Below are 15084 nucleotides of genomic sequence, written 5' to 3' on the forward strand. Positions count from 1 at the left end.
AACCGGGGACCCTTTGGTCCACAGGCCGAGGCTCTATCCACTGAGCCAAACCAGCTAGGGCTAACCCCACTTTCTTAAATGGCTGCCTCTCTGCTTTCAACATGGAAGATTGTAGATACTCTCAATTAGTTGAAAATGGCAAGTTGGATAATCCTGGCCTCTAGAGTTAAGCAGAGCTGGGTTTGAATCTCAGTTCTGCCATCAACTATGGTGTAAACTGTCAAGCTACTTTCTTTCTCTAGACCTCAATTCATGTGTAAAATAAGGATAATCCTAGAATCCGCTTCATATGGTGGTTGTGAGGAGTCAATGAAAAATGCATGTAAAGCACTTAGCAAAGGGCTTGACATGGAGTGAATGCTTAATGCATTTCAGTTTTTATTGTTGTTATTATGACATTATTTCAGCCTCATCTCCTTCATACTCCGCTTCCTCTTTCTCATAATGGTCCTTCGGAGACTTATGATCAGCTAATATTTTCCCCCAGGACATTCTCTTCTCAAGGTTAAATGACCTCGGGTTTTTTAAGGATTCCTTACATGCTTGAGGCTTTTTCTATTCTTGTTGCTTTTTTCTCAGTAATGAAATACAGTGCAGCTGATGTCTGGAGCTCATTGGCTTGGACAAACTCCTGAAGCTGAGTGTAGGGTGAGGAGAGGCCACTGGCCAAAGGGAAACAATACCCTCTTCCTGGAGTGGGACCTCCCTCCCATGTGAATGGATGGACATTTCCCAGTAAGCACTGGGAAAGACCATGGTGGGAAGAGCAGAAAGGTGAAGCGAAAACGAGGGGTTGCTTAGTATGCTGTGACTCTGGCCTGTGAGACCAGACTGATTTTTTGTTTTGTAAACTCCTTCCCACCACCTAGCCTGTGGCCAGTGCCACACACATGTACCCAGTAAATGCTACTTATCTTTGTTTTATTTTCTTGGTTCCATCATCCGTATGGTAGCTGCTTTTTCCTGCTCTGAATCATTGCTATGTTTTTTTTTAATTCTCACCCAAAAACATGCTTTTATTGATTTTAGAGAGAGTGAAATGGAGAAGGGGATTGAGAGAGAGAGAGAGAGAGAGAGAGAGAGAGAGAGAGAGAGAAACATTGATGTGAGAGAGAAACATAGATTGGTTGCCTCCCATATGCACCCAACCCAGGATTACTCAAAACTGGGTAAGTGCCCAGACCAGGAATCGAACCAGTGACTTCTCAGTGCATGGAACAATACCCAACCAACTGAGCTACACTGGCCAGGGCTACGTCACTGCAGATTTAAGCAATGCCTTCCCTGTGTTGAACAGTGGGGCTGGGGATCAAGCCCTGAGCCCCAAAATAGGGACTTCTCACTAACTCAGTGACCAACAATCTTCAGTTTCCAATCAGTGAGGAATCTACTCTGTTATATCACAAAACTGACATTTATTTATATTGTTCATGAGAATAAGATAATTATTTCAAGAGAAAAGAAGAGAATGATAACATGAATGGTGATGGTAGGATATTTCAGAGCAGAGCAGATGAGTAAATTATATAAATAATGCAATTATCTTAATCTTCTAGTATGTGCATGAAGGCAATAAACGAGAGAAAACATAAATATTTATAAATCTATTATATACTGGGCAACACTAGTCTATTACCTTAGTGAATATAAATCAAAAGACTGATACTCTTGTTAAACTCTTCATATGTGCTTTGTCATCTTTGGCTCACTTGTCAAACTATCTTATATGATAGACACTTTTTAAGGAGGATGATATGAGTTGAATTTTGTTCTCCCAAAAAGTTATGCTGAGTCCCAACCCCCACTATTTCAGGCTGTGACCGTAGTTGAGATAAGTTCTTTATGGAGATAATCAAGTTAAAACAAAATCATTAGGGTGGACCATAATTCAAAACACCTGTTGTTCTTATAAAAAGGGGAAACATGGCCCTGGCCAGTGGCTCAGTTGGTTGGAGCATTGCCCTGTACATCAAAAAAGTTGTGGATTCAATTCCCGGTCAGGGCACATACCTAGGTTGCAGGTTCAATCCCTGGTTGGAGCGCGTATGGAAAGCAACCTATTGATGTTTCTTTCTCCCTCTCTCTCTCCCTCTCTCTCTCCCTCAGACCAATTAAAAAGCATGTCATTGGGTGAGGATTAAAACAAAAAATGGAGAGACATGGACATAGACACACACAGAGGGGAGGTAATGTGAGACACACAGAGAGAACACGGTGTGAAGAAGGAGGATTGGAGTGATGCATTTATGAGCTAAGGAACACCTGAGACTACAGAAGCTATGACAGAGGTGTAGAAACAATTGCTTCCATAGAGCCTTCAAAGGGAGCATACCCTGGTGACAATCCTATATAATAAAAGCCTAATATGCAAATTGTCCCCTCGAGCTGTCGTTCAACTGGGGGTTCGACTGGGAGACCAGAAGTTCAACCGCTTGCTATGACATGTGCTGACCACCAGGGGGCAGTGGTGCGGAACATGGCGGGTGTCAGCGACATGCTGCAACCTCTTGCGGGCTACCTGGGGATGGGGTGAACAGGATGGAGGTGCAGTGAGAATGTGAGGTGTCCACCAAGCTCGCTCTCACTCCCCCCTGCTACCATCCCCTGGGACGCCAGGGCTTGCTTGCTGGGGAAGCCCCCCTGCTCAGGTGCTGGGCACCCGCAAGGAGCCCTCCCCACACCCACGTGACATCTTCCAGGTGAGCCGGGACGCAGCCACCGGGACTGCAGAGGCCGGGCGGGCTCCCCATGGGTTCATGCAGGAACCAGTCTGTGAGGCTGGCCAGGAGAGAGTGCACTGCTCGCCTGGCTTCTGTGTGGCACCATCGGGCAGCCCAGAGGCCCACGCTGTGCCCCTACCCACAGCATCTCTGCGTGGGGACTCGGGCACTGTGACTCAGGCGGAGGGGGGCACATGGGGGTCTGGGGGCCCAAGGTCAGCTGGGACCTGCCCTTCCACACCAGACGCTTGCACTTCAATCACTGACCAGGCCTAGGAACCGAACCTGTGCACGAATTTTGTGCACCAGGCCTCTAGTTTAATTATAAACCGCTTGCTTCAAGAGTTGTGTGACAATAAATTTCTGCTGTTTTAAGCCACCCAATTTGTGGTACTTCCAGCCCTAGGAAGCTAAAATAGAGGATAAATATGGAATTTTTAAAAATTGAAAATTCTGACAGAAAAAAATTGTTAAATATGCTGGTATCCTACAGACAATTAAGTGAATGAAAGTTGAAATCTAAAATTTTAAAACCAGGGAGGTCCACTTCATTGCTTAAAAATAAATCCCACCTAAAGGTTGGCTAGTTTGCTGATCACTTGGTTATTTCTACAACATAATGCACAACCAAAATAAACAGCAGCACAGAGATTTTAAGAACATTCCTACTGTGTCATCTCATGGTGCTGATAGAAGTTAAATTCAAGACGTTTTTGTTAAGGGGCACTAGTATCAGACTACATTTCCATGTGGATTTTAGCCAACAATCATAAATAATAGAGAACTTGCTCATAAACAATTCCAAAAGGCAGTGTGTCAGGCAGATGGTATTTTGGGGGTGGGGTGGGGGAGTTGAACATGAGAAGCATCGTTGTGCCTTAAGTACGCTGGCCATCCTGAACTCACCATTAACTGAAGCATCACTGGGGGTTATGGTTTTACTCAGCTCTCACATGAGTCCAAAGTTTTAATGCTTTAAACTTCTATGCTAAAGAAATTAACCTTTTAATGGCATCCAAGTTCTGAAGGAGAAAATCTTCTATAGATTTTGGGGAAAGAACTTTAGACCCAAGGGAGGTAGGTACTGTCTCAGCATTCATGGATATCCACAAAAGGCTTTCATGTTTTGGCTCTTCATGAGGGTGCCAGGATGCTGGGTGCTAGAGAGGTAACCTGTGAGAATGGTGCAAATCTCACAGAGGATGTGTGCAACTTGTAAGGAAATCCTACTTTGTCAAAAATTCTGCAAGCAGTGATACTTATCTCATTTGTCCAATCTAGGCACCCAAATCGCAACTCAATGTTTAGAAAGTACTGACACAGTTAAGGGTCTCCATAAAAAATGTCTGGAAGTGACAAAGATAACAACAGAGTTTGTTGAGAAGACAGCTCTCACTGCTCACATTAACCTACCAAGCACTTTACTACTTTTCCCCTCACTATGAGCACAGGTAAGCTTTAACCAGTGGGCTGGCCCAGTGTGGATCCTTCCATGTGCTTCAGGGAAGTCTTGCCCCACTCAGACTAGTTTGTACTGAGATGGGGCTTTGATCTTCAGCACCAATATTACTGAATCAGATTTGGCTGCATTTTTTTCCCATCTGGGATACACAGACACCCCTGGACCAAAATGCCATGAAGGACAGGAAGAGCCTTTGAGTTAGCTAAAGATACAAAGAAAGGCTTCATAACAGATTTATATACGGCCAAAATTTGAAAGACAACATAGAGAAACCAGTTGTATAAGGATGGGGGTGTCAGAAATGACCTAACAAAATTTTAAACATTTTTATTGCAATTTAATTCACATGCCATAAAACTGGCCCACTTAAAAAGAAGACAGTTCAGTGTTTTTTAGTATTTTCAAAGTTGGGCAATTATTACCACAATATAAATTGATAACATTTTTATCATCCCAAAGGAGTGATGCATTTTTGCTCTTTCAAATTTCTTCCAGTGTTATTTTTATAATAAAGAATCAAGGTGTAAAGACAAACTTTGATGTCTGCCACTGTGGGAAAGCTTTCCTTCGCTTGTGAAACAAACCACAAGTACATCCGCGTGTCTTTCCTTTTTAATTTTATTAGTGAGAAGGTAAATAGGTACATGAAAATCTTCACAGATATCTACAAATGTATTTAAATAAAACAGGAAAAAGAAAAGAGTTGAAATAGGATTTTAGTGCTGACTAGTCCATATTGTGTACTTACTGTATAAAAACCTCCAAGTCTATAAAACTTCATTTGCCCATTTTCCATGTCTTAAAAACCAGCTGCAAGAATTTTCAAAGGGGTATCTAACACACAGAGAGACTCTAAGACAAGCACGGCACATTCTGAGTTATGCAAGTGATTGGCAATCCTGTGACCAGAAGCAGATGTGCTCAGTGCGTGGGAAGAGGACTCTGCATGTAGAGGGGAGCCGAGGAACTGATGCCTGGAAAGTCCCCTGACCTCAGTGTCCCCCTCCTCCATTTGCTTCCACAGTCTAAGTGGGTGAGAGGGCCGGTGTGTGCTTGCCGGCCTCCGCGAAATGCCTGTAGGTAACAGTGCTCACCCTGTTCGAAGGGCCTACTCTTGGCTGCGACCCCGTGGAAGGCGGAGTTGGCCTTTGAAACCCTCAGATCTTGCTCTGTTCCGGGCCCCAGTCTTCTTAGGGCCTCTGGTTTCCCCAGGTGCCTGTGTGAGTGCTCTCACAGGGTCCTACATTTATCGAACCCTAAGAGTTCTGAGTTCCTTCACCAAGGTTGTTAGCTTAAAAGGCAATGGGTGGGTTTTCTCAGACACCTCTTAGGACCAAAAATCCTGAGGTGCGCATTTCTATTGGCTAAAATGGAGACCAGAGTTAAGGCATTATTTGGGGGCATAGCGTCCTGCCTGAAATCCCTCCAATCATATCCTGTAGATGGCTACTTCCCTAGCGTAAAGCCAATTCTAGACAACCGACACCTAAGACCAGAGGCTGGTGTGGGGCCCACAGACAGTCTGAGGCACGTGGGGTTCTCACCCACCATCAGCCCCATACACTGGGAGCCAGACTTCATTCCTGACAGACTTGAAACCGCTACCATGACAGGATTTAATTCATAAGCGGGAAGAGTATGAACTGCATCCGTGTCTTCTTCCATGTGCCTTTCATTTGGTCTCCAAAGAAATTCTGCAGCTACAGCCAAATGGCTTGTCTCCAGGTTAAGGCACGACAGAAACTTAATGTCTGTGAGTTTGGCTCTTCTTTCAAACAAAGTGTGATGTTGAAACTGGGATACAAGTTTTCCAATGGCTCTGAAAACTTAAGGTTTTGGGTCTGCTTGTTCTACCATTCTTAATATTCAGGATATTAATTTAAAAATAACTAATGCCAGTGTAAACATGCTTTAGATACATAGGTCTATAAAATATTGCACATAAATATAAACTTTGTTCAGCATTTCTTCCTAGTAATTTTTCATTATTATAAAAAGGATACAAAGTTGTGCAGACTATATGAATTTGCCTGGTCAATTTTACTTCAAAAATGTTAATAGTACACATAATTATGGCTTATTTACAAGTTTTAAACATCAAGTTTTTGTGATGGTTAAATTCAAGATGATGGGAAAATAGCTTACATAAAGATACTTTTCCAAAGTCGTGTACTATAAAGATTATCAGTAAAAATGAGTAGTAAAGTTGGAATAGGCAGTTTTAAATAAAATCCTTGGGAATCCGTTTTCTAGGTTCATCTCACACCGGCATAACTTTGCATTTCCTTCCTATTTATGTGTAACATATCTTCTCTGTGTACATAATAAGTCTGAGATATAGTAGAGAAAATAGGTATTTAATCTGAAGTTAAATATTGGTGTTGCTTCTTATAGATATTAAAAATATGTTTACCCATATTGTTAAATTGCTTTTCAATTAACAAACTCTAGACATTTTTCATAATTACCATAACTTTTAAACACCACACAGGGTTGAGAGTACCTTGAAATGTGTGCATTGCTAATTAAGTAAGTGGAACGATTATTTTTTTAAATAAAAAGAACTATAAATGTAACTTTTTGCAAAGCTACATTAAGCAGATGTGAGTCCCTAAAAAAGTGTGAATACAAGTAATTTCAGGTGGAAGGCAGCAGAATATTAAGTGAAGCTATCTTCTAATACCAATTTGCTTTTCCTTAACATGACCTAAAAAGCTCTATTAAATGACTGATCTGCACACAATGGCCAACTTAGAAGGAATTAAGAGAGTGATTTAGAAAACCAGCTGACCCAATCTTAATTCCCAAAGCCTCTACATGGCCAGAGAAACGGAAAATAAATAAATAAATTGTTATCCTTGCTTACAAGATTATCTTTGTCGTTTCCAGAGTACTTTCACAGTACCAACAACAACATGTACTTGTCTCCCTGAGCCGTAACGTCATTAGAAATATCTCTTTTCCATAGGGAGGTGTCAGCTATTCTGTAGGATACAGTAGTGTTGGAAGGTTCGGTCCTAGTTCGTCTTCTAAATTCTATCATAATTCAGTCCTTTTGTCTTTGTGACTTCAGTTGGATTTACCTGGAAAGCATCCTTAGTTTCAGCCCCATTTCAACGTGTCTGCCAAATACAGAATGGTTCAAGGGAAAGAACGCTTGCACGGTGGCTGTTTCTGCAGCGGTGAGGAGGTTTCCTTCCCGAAGGCTGGCGGGCTGCAGGGCCATGTCTCCTCAGGGTGGGGTCGATGAGGTGAGAGTTCCCAGGCCTCTCCCTTTCCTCGGACACTGGCAGGTCCAGGAAAACCTTTGTTTAACCCTCATGCTCCTTCTTTTCTTTGAACAGGACCGTGTCAGAGTTTTGGGTCTTTGGTTTTTCCTTTTCAAGCACCAGGGGTTTTCTCATTTGTCAGCTGTTCCCTGTCATTCATATCATCTTGGGGGGGTCTTGATCGGTCAAAGAATCCGCACTACAGAAAAGAAAAATGGGCTATAAAAGCAAGTCCTTCTGGGAATTTGTGAAACCCCTTGTGCCAGTAATGTTCACTTTATGTATTTGCTAAGGAACTTAGAGCTCTGTGGAGGTAATCTTCCTGATTCTCCAAATGAGGAGGTGAAAAAAAAAAAAAAAGAGTATTCTTAACCTGTAGAGGAATGCATTGCATTGGGCAGTGTTTGTGCCTTCCTGCTGCCTTGCCCTGGTAGTGGGAGAATGTCCCTGTTTTGTACAAACCAGTTATGGATCTTGCATCTTTCCCTGGGGTTACAGGACCTGGCCCAGGGATGTCCTCTCTGCTTTCCTGCATGGTTTCTGGAGCCAGCAGCAGCACTAACTGCTGACCAGGGAAGGGAGAGTCGCTCCTGAAATACAGCTTCCTCAGGATGGATCATAGGAGGAAGTGAGGGGATCCTTGGGTACCCCTCTGCACTTGGTGGGACATACAGTATATAGAGGGAAATCTATTTTAATCCAAGAACATCTTAGGACCTTTACAAAGATTAACCAGGAACTCCGGGAAGAGGTGATTCTAGAACGTTCATCCCCCTGAATTTCCAATTAGTATTTGGTCTAGGCGAAACTGCCTACAAACCTGGAACCTCAGTTTGTGTTTATTGTTTCTTCCTTAGAAACCCAACCCACTGGGTTTGGCTTATAACTATCAAGTCGTCTTTCTTTCGTAGGACTAGCACAATGTTCTGTCAATTGGTACGTATAACTATAACACTATGGAAATACAGTTACTGTAAATAACAGAATAACACAAAAGCCTATTTGTAAAGGTGTGCAAGACTAAATGGGCTCAGGATGGCACAAAACAACTGATACAAATCAGAAGTGCCAATTTTTAACTTAAAAGGCAAGGTTTTCCTAGTTTAAAGGTCTCTTAAGCATGCTGCATATTGTTTTTAAATAAAAACACACTATGATTTTTGGAGAAACGCAACAAGAGTGGTTAAGTACGATGTGACTGGGTTAATTATTCTGACAGTCATGTAATCCTGACATTGTTTCTCTTTTGGAATGGAAAGTTCTGTGAAACTTGGTAATCATGTTTGTTTTGGGGCCAGAAATTAATTTCTATTGTAGATTTTTAGAACAAACTTTAGTATAACACATGAAAGAGTAAGTTAAGGCTTCCTAATGGAGACAAACTAATTGGCAAGATTGAAAAAAAAAAAAAACAAGTCCAAGAATATTATAACATGCATGATCTATTTGCCCTACTTGATAGTCCAAGTATCAATTAATTACTATATTACTTACATCTGTGTAGTGCTTATAAAGAAAAATCTCAAAGGATTGTTAATAGGACCATTTAAATAAAAAGCTTAAGATCTTGGTTAATTAAACAAGAAAAAGAAGGCTTCATAATAACATTTTTACTCCAAGCATATTGGAAAAAAGTTAATAAAGTCTACTACTCTCTATATTTATTTATAAGAGAGCTCAAGATAAAAGCAACATTCAACACCCCCAGTCTTCTTAAATGTCAGTTACACAAGGGTACTGTTTGCCAAAGCAAACAAGAGACAAGGTTTCTTTTATGTTTTTCAGACTGTTAAAAACCCCAAATCACACCTCTAGCATTATCTTTTTAAATCCCTAGATATATCCTTCTAAATCCCTTCAGTGGCCTCTCTACTCAAAAAGGAAAATAAAATAAAGAAACTTACCTTCCATAAAGCCAAAGTCAAAATGGCCAGAACCAATAATCCAAGAAGTATCGCTAGTATTATCACCCACAATGGGATTGAGAAGGAGACATTTGGTGTTGCCCAAATAACTGATGTCTTAATCTGAAGTGAAAAATAAAACAAATGAGCTCTACTTTGAAAACTCTTTGGTGAAATAAAGCAGTAGTTACCAATATAATATTGGGAGTAGTTCTGAAAGGATCTATATAGTAATTGAAAGCATCCTAGGAGAGGATGAAGGGGTTATTGCACTAGCACATGGATCTTAAAAACTCATATAATTTCTCATGTCTCCCAGGTTGGGTGAAAAGCCAATTACAGATATGTTGTAGATGTTTGGCTTATAACAGCACAGAAACCCTAAAACAGAATTGAGTTGGACCAGGAACCAACAAGGTGGAAAGGAATGACCTTAAATTGGGCTGTAACTTTTATAAAAACAATGGCTAAAAGTAGACCCTACAAAAGATCAAGTCTGTCCACGTATGTTTCTCCACCAAACTGAGCTAACCTCTCCAAGAAATGAGCTTGTGCACAACCACAGACTGTTGGATGTGCAGAAAGGTTAGCAATCATCTCACCCAACTCCTCATTTTACAAACGAGAAAAAAATGAGTCCCACCGGGCTGATTCATAGAGCTAATCAATGTCAGTGCCTCTTTATCTCCAGGTTCTGTGCTCTATCAAAGGACAGCCCAGAGTGTGAGGCTAGCCATCTTGCATTTGATGGAAGTAACTACAGTAAGCAGAGTGAACGGTGATGCTGTGGAGCTGCCTTCAATCCTAACTCCAATTTTCAGATACTATTAGAACTCATTTCGTTCCCAGTGTTGCAGGGAAACTTGGAGTGAAATGAGGCCTTCTCAGCAGGCCTGCCCGCTCAGTGTCTGTGAACGACCCCTGCCTCCCAATATGGGCAGAAGCAGCAGCAGACCCCCAAACAAAACCACCACGCCGCTAACACCTTTCGTCAAGGAAAAGAGAATAAATATGTTCTTGGATCCAAAACGTTCTTCACCAAGGAGGCCCATCTGGTTACAGATAGAAGCAAGCACTGCCTCAGCTAAACTGGTTGAAGTGATCCCTGGCAACTTGTTGTCAAGGTGGTTGGAAGGCTCATGAGTCCAGTCCTGACACACGCTCAAGAACTCAAGGCCACAATTCCCTGATCCACCGGTCAGGAGAGGATGAATTCATGATGAAGGTTGCTGGGCTCTCAAACTTTCCCCGGCTGGAAACATATGGATGTCTTCATAGCCTGCACTCTGGTATTGGGCCCCGACTCTGCTCACTTCTTTGCTTCTGCTTCTTAACTAGGCCTGAGCATCCTGTCTATGCTCTTCTCAGCTTGTCAGGGTTTTATTGCTCCTTTCATCTTGGCTCACTTCCTCTATGCATCAGACATTCTGATGACTTAATTCATTGAGTTCTCCAAACCCAAATATCATTTATATTTAGAGCAAACAACAGAATCGACTGGAGTGAAACTGCTAGTCATTCCACATGGACGATGGTGCCAAGGACCAGATACGTGCTCTCAGAGAAAAAGGCTGGCCAAGGCCTACTCACGGTTACTCATGACCTTTCTGCCTTTGACTGTTAGCTGTCCTTGCCAGCATTGCCCCGATTTCATCGAGCACATCAGTAGGAAGTGCAACATTCCGTGATCACCATGGCATTACCTTTACCCGGCTTGCCACAGTTTAAGGACAGGGCACATGGTACTGAGGAAATGCATTACAAGGGCTCAAAGCAGTCACCATGTCCCTGGCTTCTGCAGCCTAATTAATTTATCTAAAAACTATCCTTCCATGTGTCCTGCATGAGCGAGTCAGGGACTAGATCACTCCTTAATTCTTTTTATATCCTGCTCCCTTATGAATTCCATCTGATGACATATATGACATCAGCATACGGTCCTAACGTGGGAGGTGCTCGGAGAAAGGGCATGCAGTCGCATTTTAAAATGATCCCAAGGCCACTGGGAGCAGACTGACTGCGTTTTGGTAATGAGAACGTCAGAATTTTGGACCTGAAAAGGACGGTAGGGATCATGAGTTCCCAAGCCGGTTACATTGCCCCGGGAGAGAGAAAATCTGGAGCCACGTAAAATCCTGAGGTTTCTTAGGTTCTTTTCCTCCATAAGCTCTAAGTCCACGGAGGAAATACAGTTTCAGTCTATACGTTGTGCGTGTGTTAGAGATTGCCTGAATTATCTAATTTACATCAAGATAAGCAACAATGCTTCTCCATTTTCCATCCCAATTTACCTAATTTCTTAAGTTACCTCCCACTGTTTCATGATAAACATAAGAAACAGTCCTAGTTTTGTAAGTAAAAAAAGAAGAAAGCTAAAGGAATTGAAATAAAGGCTATAGACTGTTCACATTTTTCGTTTAACTAAAACAAATGGAATGGAATGAAAGAATAGTCACCAACTACTTTGCTGGGGTTTTTGGCCAGTTGATTATTGCAGGTTGGGATATAGTATCTTTAAATTTGGTCTGCCTGTAGAAAGGAGCAGGGAGGTCACTTACAAAGAACTAATAATGATATCTGAAGGGTTTTTTTCCCAGAAGTGATTGAAAAGTAGGAATAAAACATCAAGTTGAACAGGATATGCTTAGTAGGGTCTCTTGAAGCAGAAAACAGCTTTACAGGGGTCATTACAAAATCGACTGGTTTTTTTGTTTGCATTCACTTCTTAAGATTCTGACAGCAGCATCTTTAAAAAGTCCACGTAGAGGATCACTAGTGTCCCTTTCGGTTCCAAAATTCTGAAATTCTCAGCACCACACTGTTGTCAGCCTGCTGCCAGTAACAAACACCACGTCACAGTCTTTCTCTGAACACTTCAAATGTTAGGTTTACATATGTTGTATATATTTCCTATATGTCACTGACTACGAGGAAAGGACATAAAGAATTTTTAAACCAGATGAACTGGAGTGACTTTGCTCCTGCACTCGCACCCTGCTCCCCTTGCAGGCTGCCTGTATGACATCCATGTGGCACTGAGCTGCCCAAGCTTCTCCGTCTAAATGGATGCAGCTTCAGCGCGGCCAGGTGCGGCTCAGTGGCTGAGCATCGACCTATGAACCAGGAGATCAAGGTTCCATTCCTGGTCAGGGCACGTGCCGGCGTTGCAGGCTCCATCCCCAGTAGGGGGCGTGCAGGGGGCAGTCAATTAATGATTCTCATGGATGTTTCTGTGTCTCTATCCATCTATCTTTCTCTCCCTCTAAAAATCAATAAAAACGTATTTAATAAACAAACAAATAAATAAATGGGTACAGCTTCAGGGACCTTCCTTGGCCCCAGCTGTTTTTCTAAACTTATCCAGGCTTTTCACTTGCATAGTCAAGACATCCCTACACTATGGAGAGTGAAAAACAGAAAACGAGTGATAGTGCCCAGAGCTTTCTTCAGCTTTCCAGTGCAGAGGAGCAGACGAGAGTCACACGTGGCACACCACGGGGAGAGTCACGTGTCTCGAAAGGACGGGTCCTTCAGAGAACACACTGATTCGGGGCGCATGTGGCAGGCCACATCTGCAAGTGGCAGGGGGCATTTCATTTGCAGGAGGAGACAGGTAAAGCAAAGCTTCCCCTGAAACTTGATGTTCTGTAAAAATAAACTAGAAACTTGAGCTGCAAAGCAAGCTGAAAAGGAAAAGCCTTAATTAATCATATTTATGGGGCTGAAATTTACTTAACTGCTGTGGAAATTATAGAAGCGTTTTGGGAAAGCTTGGCAACTATATACATGTTGACAAAACACCAAACATTTGTTAGTTCTAATATTGATGCTTTTCTTGCAGCGTCTTTTGACAAGCCCACCAGAAGCTTACATTGTCCATTGGATAATAAAGAATGGGAAAAACAGGTCTTAATTTTTAGAGTTTCTAATGACTAATCCCTGATTTGTAGTAAGAATTTTTCATTCATTTGAAAGTAGATTTATTAAACACCCCATGTTCTCTGAAGCTCTGTGGGTCTTCTCATCAGCTCCAAGTTGGAACCTTCTATAACCCTACTCTACACTGCTGTCCAATAGAAATATAATGCAAGCCTAATTTATAATTTTTAAATTAAAAATTTTCTAGTAGCCACATTAAAAAAACAAAACAAGAGAAAAGAGCCCTGGCCAATGTGGCTCAGTTGGTTGGATGTCATCCCACACATTGATAGATCACCTGTTGGATTCTTGGTTAGGGCACATAACCAGGTTGCAGATTCAATCCCCGGTATGGGTGTATGCAGGAAGGCAACCGATCAGTGTTTCTCTCTTACTAGTACATGGATGTTTCTCTCTCTCCCCCTCTCCCTTCCTCTATCTAAAAAACAATAAAAAATAGTTTAAAAAGAATGATGAGGCATTAATTTTAATATATGCTTTATTTAACCCTAAATATCAAAACTATTATTTCAACATGTAGTTAATATAAAAATATTCATGAGATTTTTATATTCTTTTTTTGTTTTTACTAACTGCGAAATCCCGTGTATATTTAATAGTTGTAGCACATAACAATTTTCAATAGTTAAAGTGAAATACAGTCTTACCCAAACAAGAAAGCTGTGTTTAATGGAAAAAATATCTAATACAACTGCAGTTTTAAATTTACATTTAAATGAGTTAAAAAGACATAAAACTATGAGTTCAGGTCCTCAGTCAAGCTAGCCACGTTTCAGGTACTCAGTACCCACGTGTGGCTAGTAGCTACCACACAGACTGCGCGGCTCTGGAACATCCTGCATAGTTTCACACAAGCTGTGATTCACTTTACCCAAGCCTAAGATGCTTTCACCGGGAAGGTGTTCCCAAGGCAGGAGATGGGATGTCCTTAGGACCAAAGGTTTTCCTTAAGAACGTGGGCTTGTGATTACTTATTTTAAATGCTTTAAGAAAGAAAGCAATACTGAGTAACCAAAGTACTTAAAATTTAGGGAGAAAAATTGCATTGCATGCCAGCTAATCCTCAAACCATTTTAATTCATTTTTATGTACCAAGAACCTGTAGCTATTTAAGGAAACAGTATAAAGTTTTAACAATCACTTATTATAATTATCTGCAATTTTAGGAAGTGGGACCCATAAATTGTAAGTGGTTTAGATTTTCTTCAAGTGATGCTAAGTAGGGAACATCTAATCTTACCTTCATCATGTCGTAAATCTTATTGTTCTTTATTATGGTTGAAAGACCATAAATAAATCTTTAATATGCCTACATTTTCTCACTGACACATGATGTATTTTTGTAAATTTTGACAAAAATAGCAAGGTAGAAGGAAAAGGACTCCCTTGTATTATGCAACTGTAATTAATGTTGACATCTGTATTTATGTATCACAAAATCTTGTGTAAACATACTGCACTGAGGTCACAAGGATGTTTTAAATAAATGTACCAAGACACCCTACCTACAATGCCATTTTAGCATAAGGTGGACCAGCTGAACACACATTTTAACAACATTTAAATAGCCCCTGTGCCAAGAAGTGCCTAGCATAAGTTCAAACTCCAAACAATTGTTTAACATAAGAATTCCACTTTAAGCGGCTGAAGCTTTGTGAACAATTCTAAAAATCAAATGTATTCACAGCTCATGGTTGAGTTTTTAAGTAAGAATTTTCGTAACATACTTTATAATAGCCACCTTTGGGATTTGGCTTTAGTCACATGGAACACAAATATTAAAAGTAATT

General features: G+C 41.1%; 1 protein-coding gene across 1 annotated transcript in view; it reads right to left on the reverse strand.

Moving 5' to 3' along the window:
• Positions 1 to 4796: 4796 nt before the first annotated feature.
• The window catches only part of ITGA8 (integrin subunit alpha 8), a 209382-nt gene continuing 199094 nt past the window's right edge, over positions 4797 to 15084 (reverse strand). Inside the window, exons 29-30 of the mRNA XM_079769464.1 lie at positions 9356 to 9478; positions 4797 to 7650 (exon numbers count right to left, since the gene is read on the reverse strand). Of these exons, the coding sequence (XP_079625590.1) occupies positions 7564 to 7650; positions 9356 to 9478 (210 nt within the window). The 3' untranslated portion in view covers positions 4797 to 7563. The remainder of the gene's footprint in view (positions 7651 to 9355; positions 9479 to 15084) is intronic.

Source organism: Cnephaeus nilssonii, assembly GCF_951640355.1.
Source record: "Cnephaeus nilssonii genome assembly, chromosome: 4".
In the NCBI taxonomy this organism is placed as follows: Eukaryota; Metazoa; Chordata; class Mammalia; order Chiroptera; family Vespertilionidae; genus Cnephaeus; species Cnephaeus nilssonii.